General features: G+C 36.4%; 1 protein-coding gene across 2 annotated transcripts in view; it reads left to right on the forward strand.

Moving 5' to 3' along the window:
• The window catches only part of PHTF2 (putative homeodomain transcription factor 2), a 68,004-nt gene extending 48,758 nt beyond the window's left edge, over positions 1-19,246 (forward strand). For both annotated transcript variants that reach the window (XM_065844714.2, XM_071803460.1), the window contains exons 11-18: positions 2,302-2,430; positions 3,543-3,812; positions 4,832-4,963; positions 7,136-7,222; positions 8,149-8,304; positions 11,835-11,930; positions 16,014-16,139; positions 16,913-19,246. In XM_065844714.2, the coding sequence (XP_065700786.2) occupies positions 2,302-2,430; positions 3,543-3,812; positions 4,832-4,963; positions 7,136-7,222; positions 8,149-8,304; positions 11,835-11,930; positions 16,014-16,139; positions 16,913-16,933 (1,017 nt within the window). In that variant the 3' untranslated portion in view covers positions 16,934-19,246. The remainder of the gene's footprint in view (positions 1-2,301; positions 2,431-3,542; positions 3,813-4,831; positions 4,964-7,135; positions 7,223-8,148; positions 8,305-11,834; positions 11,931-16,013; positions 16,140-16,912) is intronic.
• The last annotated feature ends 484 nt before the right edge of the window (positions 19,247-19,730 follow it).

The following is a 19,730-nucleotide window of genomic DNA, read 5'->3' on the forward strand; positions in this document are numbered from 1 at the left end:
TCTGCAGAATACTTGAGTGTTTGAATCTTAGCTCTAGTTCAAGTCAAGTACCAATTGGTTAAAGTTTCCTCTGTGGTAGATGGTTCTGTGTGGGCTTTTGGTTTGTTTGCTTTTCCCTAGTGGAATTACTTTTTTTTGAACACATATTAGACATCTTTCTGTTTGCTTGTATATAGATGCATATATAAAAAAGCAAACAGCAAGAAAACATACATAGTATTTAATGTTAAATATATGTATATATATAGTATATATTTGATGTTACATGTGTATTGTATGTCTAAATTATCTTTGGATATATTTTTATTTTACCTTAAAGGTAATAGTTTTATTTTCCTTATTTAATGCTGTTCTGCAGCAACATATAGGCAGTTGGGTTAATGTTGAACAGAATCCATTGGTCGAACTGGATCATTAACAATCAAGTATTCGTCTTTATTTGATAAGAACCATTCAGATGTCACAGTGTCAGTTATATTTTATATTTGTAGTACAAGTTTTATCTTTAAATTACATGTTAATCGCATTGCAAATTTGAACCATTTAAGTAAAGAGAAGAGGGAGAATGTGAAACATTTTCCTGGATAAACATGTCCTGTGTTGGTAGCATGCACCTCAGTACTAAGGAATGTCATGCAAGAGATGGTGTTAATAAGGGAAAACATTTCAAAAAGACAGGCTTTTCACTCATAACCTTTGAAAATAATGTAAATGCTGATTTTTAAAATCAACCCCCCAACTCTCTCTTCCACACCCCCCAAAAAAAAAGAAAAGAAACAAAAAACAAAAGAGACAACAATTTGGATTTCATGCAGTGTTTGCTTTTTTGTTTTATTTTTAGTTCTTCTTGCTTCCATTTCATATAAACACTAAAACAGGAGCCTTTCAATAGGGATTTAAATTGCAGTATTTGCAGTGACTTTGTTTTTCTGCAGTTGAGTGTTTTTCTGTTTGATTGTGGGTTGTGAGGTTTTGAGCGTCAGCTCCTGGTGCTGATACTCCCTCTAGAGGTAGATCCTGGCAATCTGTGAGGAAGAAAATCCTACAACTAATATTTGCATTGTTTTAATTTTTTTTTTTCATCCAATAGGAAAAAAAAAAACTAGATAATGGAGTACTTAGCAGAATACAAAGTTGTCAGATAAATACTGATAAAGCAAGTAATAAAATAAAAAGCTTTACTTTTAGTCAATGATAAATAAAGCTTTTAAAAATACTATTACTCTCCCCTTCCCCAACAACATCACTTCCAGTAATTTCAGTAATTTGATGCACATAGCGCTAGGTGATCAGGCAGAGTTGAGAGCAATTTTAGTCACCTAAATGGGACATGAGTGAGATTGGACTGAGGGAACTCAAGAAATGGCCACAGCAGAACTTGTTGCCTCAACGTTTTTCCAGATCCTTCACTTCTCACCTGTCTCTGTTTTGAGTAAAGGTGCCTCAGCCACAAGTGCATTCAATAGATGAGGCTGGGATCGCTTGGCTCTTGGAGCAGCGTGTATTGATTAAACCCTGGCCGCTCTATCTGAGTGTTGCCAGATCTGGCTAGCAAAGGGGGACCTTCAGCTATGACAGGGATTGGGAAGTACACAAATATAGAATCAGAGAGTCTTAGAATAGTTTGGGTTGGAAAGAACCTTTGAAGCTCATCTAGTCCAACCTCCTGCAATAAGCAGGGACATGTTCAACCAGATCAGGTTGCTCAGAGCCCTGTCCAGCATGGCCTTGAATGTCTCTGGGGATGGAGCATCTACCACCTCTCTGGGCAACCTGGGCCAGTGTTTCACCACCCAGGCTGAACAACCCTAACTCTCTTATCCTTATTTAATACGAGAGGTGTTCCATCCCTCTGATCATTTTTGTAACCATGTCATTAAAGGCAAGTTAAAAAAATTTTTAGCTTTAGGCTCAACCTGAGAAGAGTACTTTTCAGAATGTTAAGGGGGAAAAAAAATATCAGAAAAATAAAATATTCCATTAAACATGTGGCAAAATTAAAGGTGGCTTATAAATAGACCTTTGTTTTCATACCTCTGTCTTCTTTGACTTGTTTGAGCAAAAATAGAAGCCAATTAATCCTCAACCACAATAACTGAACACTATTAGAAAATGAAGTATGGGGAAGGAGAGATCTCCGTACTCACAGCTATTTCTTGAGGAAGTGGATGATTTTGAGGAATGTGCTTAACATATCGTAGAATAAAATGCTATATAACAATATTTATGTCATTCTAAAGCAGTTTTGTCAGCAACAATATATTTTTATCTGTGATGGAATATATTCCTTGTCTTCCTCAGAGTCATCTGCCTTGGATCCACAGTTTGAATCCAGGACTAGAAAAAATAAGTGCAATTGTATGGGAGGGTAATGACTGCAAGAAAGCAGATATGTCTGTGCTTGAAATCAGCGGTATGATAATGAACAGAGTGAGTATTCTTTTTACTTTATGGAAATGTGTTTAGTAGTCTTAAGCATTGCCAAAATGAAGCTTGCTTTATGGGTTTTGTTTTGGTTAAGTATATTTTATTGACATTATTCCATGTCTTTACTTGTTACTAACAGATAAAAGAGCAACCAAATCTTAAGTGTTGGGACAGTAAAATGTATGTGCTTCTTAGGTGCTTACTAAGATAGCCAATCTCTCGTTTATTATTCTGAAGTGATACATGCTTTGAATATTCTTATTTATCTCCTTGATTCTGATGAACCACTAGTATGTTGGGTTAAGAATAAACAGACCTGAGTATCTGGATGCTAAGGTTAAGGCTGGAAAGGGAGCTTTCCTCTTTAGGAAATAAACACCTAAGAGGATGAGCAGAATGTCTCACTAGTCCTCCCTTCGTTGTCCTAGTATTTCTCTCAGAAAACAGTTGGAACAGCATTTAATTGATGTCGTACTCTCTTTCAGTATAGACATTGTAGGCATTTTGTAGAAGTGAACATAAAATCTTAGCATAGCTTAAGAAAACTATTGCTAATCCTGAAAAGTTGATACTTAACCATCTCCAGCTTGTTAAAAAGCTTTGTATTCACAAACTTAGTTCAGATCTCTGTACCTGACATGGAGATGATACAGTTTTGGGTGTAGTCCACAGCAGAAATAAAATTAACAAAGCCACAGCCAGCACAATAGAACTCCAGTCCTGTCTGCCCTGTGAACACTTTGATTCCTTTAAAAAAAAAAATGACCTAAAAGCAAAACACAAATAGGAATAACATACAGGATGTAAGCAACACAACCCAATTGGTGCACTTTGCTAATTCAGCACTTAATTAATTTTTAATACAGGAATGTGCACTAGAGTCTTTTAACTGCAGTGTTATGTTGTTGGTTTTTAAATTATTTGTCATATTTGGTTCCAGTGCATTAAGTGCTCTTTGAGGACTTTGTTTTTCTTAAGAGTGAATTGTGAAGCTTCTTAGTTGATGGTTTCATATAACTTATCAGGTTATAAAGTGTTCTTTGTGACACTAACATTAATAATTTATTGATTTCATTCCAAAATTAAAAACAGACCCTATTTTCTTTTGTTTTTAGGTGAACAGCTACATACCAGGAATCGGTTATCAGATTTTTGGACATATCATATCTTTAATCTTGGGTTTAATGCCATTTGTCTTTCGACTTTCCCAAGCTAAAGATTTGGAACTAGCTACACATTCTGCCACTGAACTTTGTATGACTGCATTTGGATCAAATGGAGACATTCTGGTTATCTCAATGGTTACTATCAGTTTTGTGGTCCGAGTGTCTCTAGTGTGGATTTTCTTTTTTCTGCTATGTGTAGCAGAGAGGACATATAAACAGGTATGAAGAGCAAATCAGGAGGCTTCATACAAAGTAAACCAAGGTTTAGTGTTTGTGGGTTTTTTTACTTTGTGGGTATTTTAGACTTTTCTTCAGTGCACTGTGATTAATGCACCAATGATGAGAAATACTTCAGTGGGCTTACAGTTTAGGAGATGACTCAGTTGCAATGGACTGAAGTCTCTGTACTTAAAGCTTTTTTTCCTGGAGAGCATTTCTGAAGGAAAACTTTTTAATCTTTTATTTCAGATTTCGGGCTCAATGAATTAACCCAGCTTTTAGTCATGTCCAAGTTTGTCTCATCTTTCCCCAAGGAAAAAGAATTTCAAAAAAAACCTCTAAAATCCTAGTTCTACCCATGTGTTTCATTCAAAGCCTTCAGTTTAATTCAAAACAGTTCAGTCCAGACCTCAGCCAAGAGCCCTGCCTGCTTTGCTGGTAGATCAGTTCCACGGCCGGAGACCATGAAAGCTGCCATCTGAAACAATACACCTCTTAATTTATTGCTTGTTATTGCAATAAAACTTTTAAGAGAGTATCAATATCCCTTAGTAACTGCGGAGTATAGATACTTGCTGGTCTAAAGGAAAAAAAATATTTTCTGAAATGATAGCCAAAATGTGTGATTTAATACAGCTGCATAGAATTAACCTGCTTCTAATAACAATTTCTGTTGGAAGGAACTTCTGTGATACAGGCACTTTCTAATGCAAGTAATTGACAGGTTTGATTCTCTCCCAGATTTTAAATAGCATAGCAGATCTGTTGCCTGAATTTCAAGAAAGGAAGTCAAAGTGTAGCTTAATTTGGGTTTTCGTTAGAGTAAGAAGACTTTTAAAACTCTTTAGTGTGTCTCCTCTAATAGGAACGTCCTACTCTTATTTCTGCACTGTTAACATATTTTAATTTACATTGATACATTGTACATTACTTTGAAATAGTAAGTGATAGCTTTTTTCCGTTTTCTTTTTAGTGCCCTTGAAAATAAATCAACAGTTACTTTTATTTCTTCTCTGCAGAGGCTACTGTTTGCCAAACTTTTTGGTCATTTAACATCTGCCAGAAGGGCAAGAAAATCAGAAGTTCCTCACTTCCGTTTGAAGAAAGTACAGAATATAAAAATGTGGCTTTCTCTCAGGTCCTATCTAAAGGTAAAATATATTTTTGCTACTACTTTAATATAAAATAGCTTATATGCTGTTGATGGAAAGTTGCTGCTTTAGTCTGAATTTTTCATTCTGTGCACTTATCCCTGTTGGTGCACATGTGCCCCATACACTTCATTTTGGTGTCTCTGGGCCAGCAGTGTCTACAGGCAGCCAGATTGTGAGAAAGTAACTGTCTAGTTTTTACCTTGGAGTGAAGTATGAGTGTGTTCAGAGTTGGAGTCTGGTATTACTAATGCTGGCAGAAAGTCTCTCAGGTTAATATGTTGAGTAAAAATGACCACTTGTAGTGTAATACAGACAATACTTGACTGTAAGAGCCCTACCAGTTTCATTAGTGCAGAAGGAATTTATGAAGCAAGATAAGTTTACATGCATATTTGTGCTGTGAGTGGTATGTACCAGGGGAAGCTAGAAATTAGCCCAAGCGTTATCTGTAAGACATTCCGATCTCTCTAGTGTATGTTCAACTCATGTTTTAGTAGTCTCCTTATATCTCTCTAATGATCTTTTCAAACCAGAACATTTTGATGATTCTTTGTGAAAAGGATCGTATTGTCCAACTCAGGGTTAGTATTTTGTTATATTTTGTTTTCTGCCCTAGTTTTTTTCCATTTTTTCTCTCTGCATTAGGTAATTAAAGTCAAATGAAGCTAGATTTTTTTCCTGTTTGATTTCTATAGAAGCAGTTTTTTTGGTGAACAGCAACTGACAGTCTCTTGTTAGTGGTGATAATCACCTTATTTGCATCTATGCTTTCAAAAGCAATTAAGAAAGCTTAGATGAAATCTGCTATCAATAGTATTTAGAATTAGGTAAGGGATTATGAAAGCATAAAGAAGTTATGGGGTGCGGACTGGAGAGTGTGGAAAGCAGGACCTGAAAGCAGGCAAAGATTTAATGTAAATCACAATCTTAAATTTGAAAGATGCATCATTTTAAAAGAAATAGAGGTGATTGATTTATCATACCGCTTGTATTATGAAAGTAATAATGTTGGGGAGGTTTTAAAAAGAGATGCCCTTTAAACCTTACACTTGAGACACTTGTATCTTTTTCCTTGTAGTCCGTAATGTGTTGCTGGATGGGAAGAAAGGAGGATAACATCGCTAGGACAATAAAAAGTAGTTCTGGTGCTTTAAAGGCTATGTGTGATAGCACTGTTGTGGAGTGTCATGCTTCTTTCCTCACAAACACATCTATTTTCCTCACAAACACACCTTTTCTTACACCACAAGAAACATTTGTGTAATTATGTGGCAGAGAAAAAAGCAATCAGACAATGGTCAGAGGCAGGTGCATAGGGAACTGACCCAACTGAAAAATCACCAGTCAAGAACAGTAATTTTCACCTCCATCTGTTACTTGACTTGCTTCACTGCACAGCTCCGTCGTGCCTGTGCTGGTACAAGGAAAGGCAAGGAGGGCAGCAGCTAAGGAACAGGGCTGCCTTGCAGTGGTGCTGCTGGCATATACTGGCATAGCTTTTGTCCAAAATACACTTGCATATTACCTGTCTGTTTATCATAGCATCATTTTGGTTGGAAGAGACCCTTCAGATCATCGAGTCCAACCATAACCCAACTAGCAGTAAACTATGTCCCTAAGAACATCTTTGAAACACCTCTAGGGATGGTGATTCCATCACTTCCCTGGACAGCCTGTTCCATGTGAGAGAATGACATTATTACACACTGCAATGGGACAGCGATTTACAACTACAATTTTTGTTGCCAAAAAGGTACAGGTAATGGAAAATACATACCATGTGAAATCCTGTCTTGATATCTCATTGCAATCTGGTGTCCAAAAATCTTTAGTTAGCACTGGTTTGGTACTGGGGGTTAAAGCCTAGTGCTGTATTGAATTTGTTACACCAGGGAATGCTGCCCAAATGGAAGGAGCTGACTGAACAAGTGGTGAATATTTTCTCATAATTGTGTTTAAATGCTTGCATCTGAATTAATCTCACATAACTTTAAGGGTATTCAAATATAGTGATATCATTAGGTTTAAATATGGTGCTTGGAAATTCAATTGCTGAATTGTGAGCCAGGATGAAACAGATTCAAGGTGTGAATCTCTCAGGTATGTGCTATGTATCAGTGCTGGCTGGGTAGGTTTTCACTCACATATATACTTCTCCCTTATTTTCAGCGTCGAGGTCCTCAACGCTCTGTCGATGTAATAGTTTCATCTGCCTTCCTACTGACTATCTCGGTTGTGTTTATCTGTTGTGCACAGGTGAGGAAATCTTACATGTCTAAAATCATCCATGACTTAAATAGTTTTTAAAATAGTTTAGTGCTGTTGCATGGTGATTCCTATTAAGTTAAAAGACCATAGTGAAAAATCAGTAACAACTGTTAACAGTTTTTCAGAAGATTAGGCTTAAGATTAAGATTTATATTGTACATTTTTATGATATTATTCTAAAGCTAAAGAAACTTATTGATAGCATAATTCCTAACATGATATTATTTTTTAGATCTGTGTCCTCTTTCATTTTGCATTATGGATTTTGGAACACTATTTTTTCTAACATTTTGCATCAAAACACTTGCGCAAAGCCACTTGAGACTGACCTTGATTGATGGTTTCTGTGTGAACCAAGGCTGTTGGCTGTATTAGCCTGCCCTCTAGCGGATTGTCTTTTAGTGAGCAAATCTATGTTTAAGGATGATTTTTACTGCTTAAGTGTTTTCTTTGAGCTTTTGTTTCAGAATACAGGGAAGCTTCTGAATGACTTCTGATTGCATTCTTTTTTTGCACTTTTCTTCCCTAGTTAATACTATGTTTCTTTCTGGTAACTAGGTATAAATATTTTAATAATATTATAATTTAGCAGTAACTACTTATTTTCTTTTTCATCCCATGTAGTGTCTTTGCAAGTTTGAATGCGAGTTTCAAATTGTCTTAAAGTGTATATTTTTTTATATTGCTTTAGGGTTACAAAAAAAAAAAGGCGTCTAAATTCTGGTTGAGCCTTTCTCAAATGTCATCTCTTTTAAATTAGGTGTTAGGCATAAACGATTTTTTAATCATATCTATATACTTAATACTGGGAAATTTTTCTTGGAGTTTGAGAGATACAGAATTATTTTCTTATGTTGTAATATAATTATTCCTTTGCATTAAATTTTTAATATTTTTTCCTCTTTTGTTTTCAGCTACTTCACATGCATGAGATCTTCCTTGATTGTCACTACAATTGGGAACTTGTCATTTGGTGCATTTCACTGACTCTTTTTCTCTTAAGATTTGTTACTCTTGGATCTGAAACCAGTAAAAAGTACAGCAATACCTCAATTTTACTTACTGAGCAGGTGAGAATTTGTTATGGACCTGTATTTTCATATCTAAACAAGTCATTCATCTGATAGGGCTCAGGAATGCATTTTAGATGTATTAAAATAGTCTGGATTAGGGAGTTAATTATGATGTAGTGAAACAACACTTTACAACCTGAAGTTCAGTTTCTGTGGGAAGTGTGTGACTCAGTTTAAAAGCTGTATGGAACACTGAGATAGCCGTAGCCCGATTTCTCCTAAGTGAGCATGCTTAGAGGTGTCAGTATATGCCATTTGATATAATTAAAAGGTCTATCAGAATACAAACATTGAAAGTAACTTTTAAATAGGAAGAAGAAACTTGAACTCTCATAGTGTTTGATGGGAGAGTAAAAGATTTGAAAACAAACTCACCCTCTGCAGAGTGGGTCACTGTTTCCAGTCTGATAATTTTGACTGCTAGGCTATGTGCATTATGTATAGTCTCCTCTAGATTCCTTGGAAACCTTTTCTTTCAAGCTCGGCTTTGAGTCTACGTACTTCTCAGGAATGTTCTAGTTGGCATTTGTCCTTCGAACTTCCCTCTCTGCTCTGCCTGGCCCTGCTGATAGTTTTCCAAGCTAAGCAGGTACAGTTAGTGTCAGGTTAGCAGCAATCCCCTTCTGCTTGGAGAATTTTCTCGCTGATGCAGAACACAGCATTCCGGACAGGTAAATAGGCAGTTCAAGAAATCTTCACAGGTTTCCTAAAGGAAATACAGTCAAGTTGGAGAATAAAATCTTCCAGACTGAGTCTCCCAAAGTCAGGAGGTGAAGCTTTTGACAGATGGCATAAATGACTGCTTACATATTTTGCTCAATGAGAGTTCATTCTATCTTGACTAAAGATGATGAGGCTAGACCAGCAGTAGAAGTAGTTCATTTATACAGTCCTAAAATTACATTCGGCCCTTTGAAGGTGACCGCGAGGCTGATGTGGCCCCCGGTGAAAAGGAGTTTGACACCCCGGGCTAGACACTGAGAAGTCAGACTGCCTGTTGACTATGTCCTGAATGCTGTGTTTTGCACCAGTGTGAAATATGTCAGAATTCTGGAGCCTGAAAAGCTTTGCATTGTTTTGTTGATCCTCAGGGTACGGTTAGCCTGATGTCCCAGTGAGGTTCATGTCCTCTGTTTCTGGAATGAAAATGAAGTGTTTGGGGTAAGGATTGGAAAAAAATTGCAGAGAGCAAGGCGAGAGAGAGACAGAGAATGTCAAACCTTTGTTTTGCTTTCATAGGTTTCTAGACTATGCTTTTCATGAGAGTCAGTGTTTGAACATTTTAAGCCAGTGTGGACATTGAAATAAGCACTTTCTGTGTCCCCAGAACTTAAAAAAAGACCCAAACAAACAAAACAAAACAAACAAAAATTCAGAAAGTATGATACCATCAGACGCTTGGTTTTGTATTTAGTCCAGCTTATCCTTTTATAAGTAATTTCCCTTAAAAATGCCTGAGAGCTTCATGAAATGAAAACCAAAATAGAGTTCACAATTGTTTCTCAGAAAATAAAAAGGCTACTCATCACCCTGGGTAAAACTCATTTAGGACTGGTTTCACATACCAGCTGGATACCACAGCATATTGACAGTGTTCTTGAGACAGGCTCGTTGAAGTGTGATATTTCAGCCTTTCATGAGACGTAAATCCTGAGCAATTGACTGACACTTGCTTGATCTAAAGATGCACACCTTGAACTGGTGTTCTTGAAAATCACACACTAGTGTTGTTAGGCTTACTGAGAAGAGAATGAAACTTTAAAACAAACAAAAAACCCACAACAACAAACAAACCAAACCAAACAAACAAAAAAAAAAACACAAAAGGAAAAACAAGCCTTAACCCCAAGATTCAATTTAAATGTTTCAGAGACAAGACGAAATTGCAAATTCTGCTTTCTGTCATCAAAGTTCCAGCCACTTCTGTGTGCTTTATGTTCAACTTTTGAATTTCATGATTAGGAGTCATGGTGTGAAACTGAAAGATCAGTCCGGTTATATCAAGGGATTTTTTGACTGTATGCTGTTTGCCTGTACTTTTTCAAGTCCTTCTGACAGTGTTTTGAATTGGTTTTGTAAATATCTCAGTGGTTCCTTGTTGGGTAAAACACAAGGTATGGTCTGATCAAAGTTGTCCTCTCGCCAGTTTCAAGTCACAGAACAGGTAGGATGGCTTTGCGGATACACATTTGAACTCCCCTCCCAATTCAGAGTTTGTTATTAAATGTTGTTTTTTTCATGAGTTAATGAACCCTTCCTAGGGTTTGTTACCTACCATTTTTTTTCCAAGTTGGTAAATAGTACCTTTATTCTTAGTTTATTCCTGTTTATAAACACTTGAGTTGTTGAAAGTAGTAATTTTATATTTAAAGACTGGAGTTTCTTTTCCTCTAGAAGCATAATTTGCTTTAAAATAAAATTGTTAGTCAGAAGCTTAATATGCCTTGTAATATATTAGGCATAGTTTTGATTTTTAACTTAAGAAACTTACAGTGACCTTTTTAGGGAGATCTGATAATATTCAGTTACTTTGCTTAGATGTCTGTGGCCCTCATTTCAATAACCACCTCACAACAAGGTGTTTAAATATATCATAGCATCATATAGCATCAGTTCTTTTCTGTAACTTCGCTTCTGTAGCTTGGTAAGAGTCTCTGTCATCTGAAGAACTGTCTTGGTATACTGGTAAATTGTTCAGTTTTTATTTTGTTGAAGGTCGTCATCCTAAAACAAACAGTCCATGGCTTTTCAAGAGAATATTTCCTTTGATTTGCTTCTGTTAGGTGATAAAAAAGAAAAGCTAACCTTTGTCTGGTCTAGGATATCAAAGATGGGTCATTTGAGAATGAAGCTGATGTTTCAAAAACATCTAATTTGTACTCTTAACTAAACTTTCTCAGAAACAATGACCTCAAAGAGCCTGGATCTCAGTGTAGAAATGATCAGTATACTGCTCTTCTGCAGCAACAAAGACTTTAATAGTTTTTCAAGTATTTGAAGGCACGGGAAAGATTGATTTTTCTGCACTTGAGTTGCACATGAAGTACTCAATTATGATAAATACGTTAAAAGAAATTACACTTTAGCAGGATTATGTTTTATCATTTCAGTCTATTCAATAATTTTGGTAGATGTTAAGCTTTGTAAGGTCTGCATACTAGTATAAAACCTTCTGGAAATGAATTGGCAAACCTCAGACAATGATCAGAGGGGGAAAAAGAAATTATGCAAACCTTACATAAGTGGTGTTTTTTTCTTGCCTAATTTGTAGATTACATTAAACTTTAAATTTTTTGCTATCATAGTGTCAAAAGTATTTTGTTGTTTCATAAAACTTTGTATTTTCCTATGATACTGAGTATTTGTTCTTAAATATTAAAAAAAGAAGAAAAAGAAATTGCTTACAGAATCACTGCGGTTCTATCATATGGCTGCTGAGTAATCACTTCATTTTATTATTAAATATTTCCAAGTGAATTCCTTTAAATTCTGAATAAGTGCTGATACTTATATTTTATTTAACTCAGATAAACTTGTACTTGAAAATGGAGAAAAAGCCTAATAAGAAGGAGGAACTGACACTAGTGAACAATGTTTTAAAACTTGCAACTAAGTTATTGAAGGTAAGAATTAAATTAGTAATGTCATATCACGTATAACAGAAGCAGAATAGATTGCTTAATGAGTCACTTGTGCTACTTCTGCAAGCAGCACAGTGCACTTTGGTTTAACTCTGCTCTGTGACTGTCACAGTGATGCTACTTGTTTGTACACTACAGCCTGTTACGTTGCTATAATTGTGGATTACAAATTATTATTAGATGCAGTAAGTTTTATTCTTCAGCAGTATATAAGCAGCGTGAGCAAAGGTACTTAGGGATGGACAGGAAAATAAATGGGAAATGATGCAATTTTGTTGTCTGTTTTGAGTCTTGATAATATGTTTCTAGTAATAAGCTAGTGGAGGATTTGTGTTCTTCCAGAAAAATAATTCCCTTAAAAACTGGCAGTGGTCAGTGTTTCAAATCAAAACTATATTATGCTTGATGTCTTCCTCACTTACTGTCATAGGAAGAATCCATTTGGAAGACAGACCAGTTGTTACATAGATCCATTTAGAAGTGAATTAAAGATGTTCATGTAAATGTCATGTAAATATAAAGAGTTCATGTAATGTAATTCAAATATTTAAGTCAGCTGTGCCCTGGAACTATTTGGCAATTTTTTTTTTGACGTGGAGATTTGCTGATTAGTAGAAAATATTTTTGTTTATGCAATATTATATTATCCTGTTTGCCAACCAACTACACTGAGTGGGTAGAAGATACTTCTTCACAGTGAGAGAACTTTTTTTTTTTTTAATTACTTCCACTTTCTAGATTTTGCAGAAGAAAAATCATCTTACTTTCACTCATCTGGAACTACACCCTGGGCATGCTGAGGGCTATTTTAAACTTGTTGTTATTATTATTGTTGTTATAATTATTAACAAAGCAGTGGTTGAGGTTCTCAGGAAGAAACATTTCATCCCAAATTGCCTCTGCCAAGTTCTGTTCTTTCAGACTCACAGATCTGTCATAATTTGGGAAGCAAGCTGTTTCATTCTTTTAGTTGTCTGGGAGCTTAATTATTGCTCCAGAGATATCTCATTCTCGTTCAAACTAAACTTTTCCCTAATGCAAAACTTACTTAGGGATTTACCTGAATGCCAAATAAGAGTGATAAATTTAAGAATTTTAAAACATTTTTTATTTTAGGTTTGACTTTTTTGAACAAATAAGATAGTTAGATCTAGAATTTCTTATGTGGTTTTAGGCTAAAATTAGCAGTATATAACTTTTAATTAACGATACTAGTATTTCATGGCACCGAACCCAAACTCTGACCATCACTTAGTTACTGTGAGAATGTGCCCAAAAGTGAGATGGGATTTCTAAGCCACCTAGTGTGAGCTCTATGGGAATTCATAGAATCATAGAACTGTTTAGGTTGGAAAACACCTTTAAGATCATCAAGTCCACCACCAAACCATGTCCCTAAGAACCTCAACTGCACGTCTTTTAACCACCTTCAGGGACAGTGACTCAACCACTTCCCTGGGCAGCCTGTTCCAATGCCTGACAACCCTTTCCATGAAGACAATTTTCCTAATATCCAATCTGAAACATGTCTGGTACAACTTGAGGCCTTTTCCTCTTGTCCTATCACTTGCTACTTGGGAGAAGAGACCAACCCCCTCCATGCTACACCCTCCTTTCAGGTAGTTGTAGACAGAGATAAGGTCTCCCCTCAGCCTCCTGTTCTCCAGGCTGAACAGCCCCAGTTCCCTCAACCGCTCCTCATCAGACTTGTGCTCCAGGCCCCTCACCAGCTTCATTGCCTTCTCTGAACTCTCTCCAGCACCTCAATGTCTTTCCTGTAGTGAGGGGCCCAAAACTGAACACAGGATTCAAGGTGCAGCCAGTGCTGAGTACAGTGGCACAATCACTTTCCTAGTCCTGCTGGCCACACTATTCCTGATACAAGCCAGGATGCTCTTGACCTTTTTGGCCACCTGGGCACACTGCTGGCTCATGTTCAGCTGCTGTCAATCAACACCCCCAGCTCCTTTTCCCCCAGGCACTTTCCAGCCACTCTTCCCTGAGCTTGTAGCGCTGCCTGGGGTTGTTGTGACCCAACTGCAGGACCTGGCTCTTGGCCTTGTTGAACCTCATACAACTGATCTCAGCAAGTCCAGATCCCTCTGTATGGCCTTTCGACCCTCCAGCAGATCAACACTCCCACCCAACTTGATGCCATCTGCAAACTTACTGAGGGTGCACTCGATCTCCTCATCCAGATAGCTGATAAATATATTAAAGATAACTGGCCCCAGTACTGAGCCCTCTGGAACATCTCTTGTGACTGGCCAACAGCTGGATTTAACTCCATTCATCACAACTCTTTGGGCCCAGCCATCCAACCAGTTTTTTACCCAAGGAAAGTCTGCCTGTCCAAGCCACAAGCAGCCAGTTTCTCCAGGAGAATGTTGTTGGAAACGGTGTCAAAGACTCTATTTACTGAAGTCCAGGTAGACAACCTCCATGGCTTTTCCCTCATTCGCTAAGTGGGTCACCTTGTAATAGAAAGAGATTAGGTTGGTCAAGCAGGACTTTCTTTTCAAATACCCATTCTGACTGGGTGTGATCGCCTGGTTGTTCTGTGCGTGCCATGTGACGGCACTTGAGATGATCTGCTCCATAACCTTCCCTGGCACCATGGTCAGACTGACAGGCCTGTAATTCCCCAGATCTTCCTTCCAGCCCTTCCTCTAGATGGGTGTCACATTTGTCAAGTTCCAGTCAACTGGGACCTTCCCAGGTAGCCAGGGCTGCTGATAAATGATAGAAAATGGCTTGGAGAGCATCCTCTGCCAGCTCTCTCGGTACCCTTGGCAGGATCCTGTCTGGCCCCATAGACTTGTGTGGTAGTTAGTGAGACTGGTAGTTAGCGATCAATGGAATTATGTATTTTATGCTCAATAGCTAAATGGAGGTGTGGGGTTTGGACTTCATTTTGTTTTGGATGCTTTTGATCCTTAAGATTTTACTGAAGACTATATTATGTTGAATTTTCTTGCGATTTTCTTACTCTCAAAATTGGTAAGATGAATCCAAAAGCTGAAAACTTTTTCCTTAAAGAATTTCTCTACTGTTCTTCTGAGAGTCATGTCTTTTGTACCTTTTGTATTTGCAGCAGAATTTTATACCACATTACGTCTAAATGAAAAGGTTGTTCATTCTTATTTCACCTCTTTTGAAAGGAGAGTCAGAGCTCTCATATTCTTCTTTATTAAGAAGGGGTTTATAAGGCCTTGGTCAAGGCCCAGGACATACTGCAGGAGAGGAATGAAGATTAAATTAAAGCTAGAAAATATAAACGACCCAAGCAGTGATAGTTGTTATACTTTTGTATAATCCACTCTTATATTTTAAAACTTTTTTTTTCTTCCTTTATTTGATATTTCTAGGTCAGAAAAGTTTGGGTGACTTTATTCACACACCAAGAATTGAAAATTGGTGAAACAGCCTATTTGTTGAAGTCTGTTGAAGATTAATTTTGGCAAAATTTTTTATCCTTCCAGTTGAAAAAAAGTAAAATACTCTCAGTTAAATGGTTATTATTTTTTTTCCCTTTATCTTCCTTTTCTGGCTATGTTCACCAGTAATTGTTCTCAAAGTTAATGGAAAAGGAGGGGAATTGCATTAGGAAAGACATTTTTGTTATTTTTTTCATAGTAGTGAGGTAGCCTTCTGTTACTGCAGAAAGTTCTTCTTCTCTTGTTTCTTTGTGGTGCTACTGTCTGTTTAGCAGTTTTAACACAGAAAGTGATTTCTGGAAGATTATAAGGAATTCTAAAATGGTGGCAACTTGGTGCGAGGAAAACCAGCACTCTCTTTTCCTGGCCCCATGAGCAAATCGATAGGTGCTCTAGATGGGCAGACTCCAATTTTCTGAAGGGTTATTTAAAAACCATCAGTCAAAAGTCAGTTAATGTGGTGGTTATTTTCTTGTGCATTGTTTTTATATGCAAAAGAATAGGAGAATGTTTTCCTGCACTGTGATGTGAAGACTTCCTTAACTATCTAATGCTCAATATGTATGTGAACAAAACCTCCTTTGTGTGGTTTTTGCTTTTTAATGATGTCATTGTTTTGCATTACTAGGAACTGGACAGTCCCTTTAGGTTGTATGGGCTCACAATGAATCCACTGCTTTATAACATCACCCAAGTTGTCATCCTGTCGGCTGTTTCTGGTGTCATCAGTGACTTGCTTGGATTTAATCTAAAGGTAACTCCTCGCTAAGCATCCTTTTTCTCACCATGGCATTCAGAAGGTTGCGATAGATGGATTGTATATTGTAGCCTAATGAATTGTTAAATGTATTAATTAGAAGATTTATTGTCTGAAAATTGTTATGAAATTTAAGCTGTATCAGAAGAATAGTGATGTATTTGTCAAAGCAGCCCTTTTAATATTTCTGCATTGTTGTGGCTTTCTAACTTTGTTTAGAACAGATAATTACTAAGAATTCTTAGAAATAAATACAGACACATTTGTACACATAAGTACAAGACCTTATTTAATTTTTCTTCATATCTCAGATCTGATTTCTCTCTTGAATTTCTCATTGTTGACTTTAAGGGGTTCTGAGAGCTGCAAGCTATCCTTGTCTTGCACTGCAGGAAAGCGTTGCAGTAGATAAACCATTGCTGTGACCAATCTTACAAAGTGTCATTTTGTCATGGCTGAAGGACTCTCTTGTTAGGTCCTACTCTTGGTAAATCTGAACTACAAACTCTGGAAACTATTTCAAGGTTCAGGTTATGAGGCATTTGAGTTTCCACAAGCTTGTAGCACAAAGCCCTGAAGTGGCCATTGAGTTTGCTTACATCTACACTTTATTTTCCTGTTAGAAGTAAATGAATGTAAAATGTATTTTGTGTATCATAGAATATGCATCAAATACAATAAGAAAAAAAAAAGCGTGGTGATATTGCAGTTCTGATAAACAGAAAACTGAGATGGGAAATAATGTTGATTTACTACTCTAACTTTTCCAGCTCTGGAAGATCAAATCTTGACAATATATAAAGAAGATGCAATAACACAGTGTTACAGAAAAGCTCATTGATTGACAAAACTGCCTCAAAGCAGCCACTGAACCTGTATTTCAAATGCTACAACCTCTTCAAGGATGTCGTTTGGAAAATTGAAGTGTTTACATCTGACTGTCTTGTGCAATCTTTGTATTTATTTCATCTTCTCACTGTTTTATGTTCAGTTTAGTAGACATTTATATTTTATTTTCAAACTTACTTGTTTGGTTTTGGAAATGGTCAGATTTGGGAAGCATCAAAAACTGTGTGTCTGAGAACTTGAAATCCTGGAAGCTGATTATGCTAAATTACTACATCTGTTGTTAAAGCCGAAGCCGACGCTGAACGTTTTTATTTACAGTAATACTGTAGGGAAGTAATTGGATTTTTGATAGTGTGGTAAAATTGCTTAGGATATTTCATTTGCCTCAGTCATTTATGAAGACAACAAAACATCAATAGATGTTTGGTTGCAATAGAAAAGTGAGATGCATACAAATAATGCAGTACTGACAATACAGTATGACAGGTAGCAGAAATATTTTATATTGCTATTAGAAGCAGGTGGGAATTTTCGATATTTTGAGTAATTCCAGGATCAGGTAGGCTGCAGTTTAAGTATCCTGAGATATTAATAAGGTATTATATAACAAGTCAACAAGTGCTCTTTGATAACATTTTTATTAGAGCAATAATTGTAAATGGTTACCATGCTGTATGATATTTTGATAAAATTAAATATTGTATTTATTTGAAATACTGGGCTGTTCTGCGCAGCTCTGACTGTGCATGCTCAATATGTGCACTTTTTATTGTTACTTTTAATGAGAAACTTTATCTATATACATATAAATGTATATTAATTGGAATATATTATGGTGAACTATGGAGCAGTATATATTATATGTTGAAGTTGCATATTTAAACAAGTGAAAGATTTACTAGTGGAAGGAATGCTATGAATGACAGAGCATAAGCCAGGTAGATGCTCTCCTCTTGTACACTATAGTATATGCCGTTCATACCACATTGAAGTTTAAGAACAGTTAAGAACAGAAAACAAGTTTGTCTGGTGAACCTGGTGTTGGGAGATTTGTGTCTCCAGATACCCCCTGCCCCAGCAGGGCTCAGGCCCTGGCCAGGATCCCCCACCGTTCCCGCTGCCCTCCGTACATGGACCATATTGATCCATGGTTCTTCCATGTGACAAACAGATGTTCAGTCCATGTAAAATTAGATTACTTGGAACAACATTTCCATCTACAAATTATATTGGGAGGATTAATATCACCAGGCACAAGTATGCTTTTATTTTATGTTTCTAAAATAGTGGCTTTGTATTGAAAAATGACAAGAAATTAAGTGGCAAGAGTCTGGACATTGCACTATGTTTGCTAATCTTCAGAATCTTGAAAGATTTGAAGTAATGTCTCTTAAACTTATGTGGTATAAAAATATTTTTATATATAAAGCAACACAAACAAGCATTTTGTATTTTATTTGCCTCTGTACTAATATTTAATAATGACCAAAGTGCATTCTGATTTTTGAAAGAATGTATTACTGGAGCTTTAAGAACATACTATATTTAGTTTCTCATGTGAAAACTTCAGCTGCATCTGATCTGTTTCTTCTTTCTCTGTTGTTTGATGTTGGGATTGTTTTTAAAAATTAAGTACATTTTATACACGGTTTTTTCCAAGTTATGGTACAGACCTACGCAGAAGTTAATTTTGCACAAAATATATTTTAAGAAAAAAAAGTACAGCAGGAGTTCTATGGGTGATAAAAGATAAGGCTGTTGCTTTTTACAGCCTGTCACTGTTACAAAACCATTCTTTACTCTATAATGAAATTATTTTAAAAAATCTAAAATAGCGAATATAGAGCTTTCATTACCTTTTTTTTTAATTGAAAAAAAAAAGAAAGAAGGTAGGGCGAACATTGTGGTTTCAGTTGAAGGTGAAATTAATTTAACCATGTATACCTCAGCAACTAGCACTGTGCTGGATTGGTACACTAACAAATGCTGGCTTGGGGAAAGTAAAAGACTTGTGAAATGAAATTAAAAAGAATAAAAACCTTTATTTGCTACCATTAGGTATATTCATTATGTTAAAAATGGGAGAGGTTTATTCTCCATCCCTCAATATGGAAAATCCAGTATGAGAATAGAGGCAAGTAGAAATATGGCAGATCTTGCGTGTTGACTGTTATTTTTTTTGCCACGTTTTGTAACTGAAAGTGTGATGAGGCTTGGAATAAAGCTTTCTATGGTTGATGGAAAAAAGAAACAAACTAATGCAGTGAGCTATATCTTTTAGTAACATCCAACATGTTTCTGAGTCTGCCTGTTTTGATTTAAATCCATATATTTATTTAAAGTAAAGCATATTTGGGAGAGAAATCCTGCACATGGAATGTGAATGATGGTTGTCAAAATCTCACTTTATTAAAAGAACACAAACTTTCAGACACTTTTAGTTATGAAAGTAGTTTAATTTTATTGACAGTACTAGACACCCTTCTCTTGAGTGCCACATTTGGAATCTGAAGGGATGTGAGACCTTGCAGGAAACCATGGAATTGAGTTCTAAGAGGTTTTACCTGCATGCTGCTTGCTTAATATGCAGTTGCAAACATACTGTCTCTGGAGCAGTGAGCCATTTTCCTCAGCCTGATATAAGCTAGAATAGAACAGCATAAGTTAAAACAAAGTACAGGTGAAATGCAGAAAGATACTTTAATAGTTTGGTTCATCCTTCACATGATCTTCCTTTGG

Source organism: Patagioenas fasciata, chromosome 1, assembly GCF_037038585.1.
Source record: "Patagioenas fasciata isolate bPatFas1 chromosome 1, bPatFas1.hap1, whole genome shotgun sequence".
Classification (NCBI taxonomy): domain Eukaryota; kingdom Metazoa; phylum Chordata; class Aves; order Columbiformes; family Columbidae; genus Patagioenas; species Patagioenas fasciata.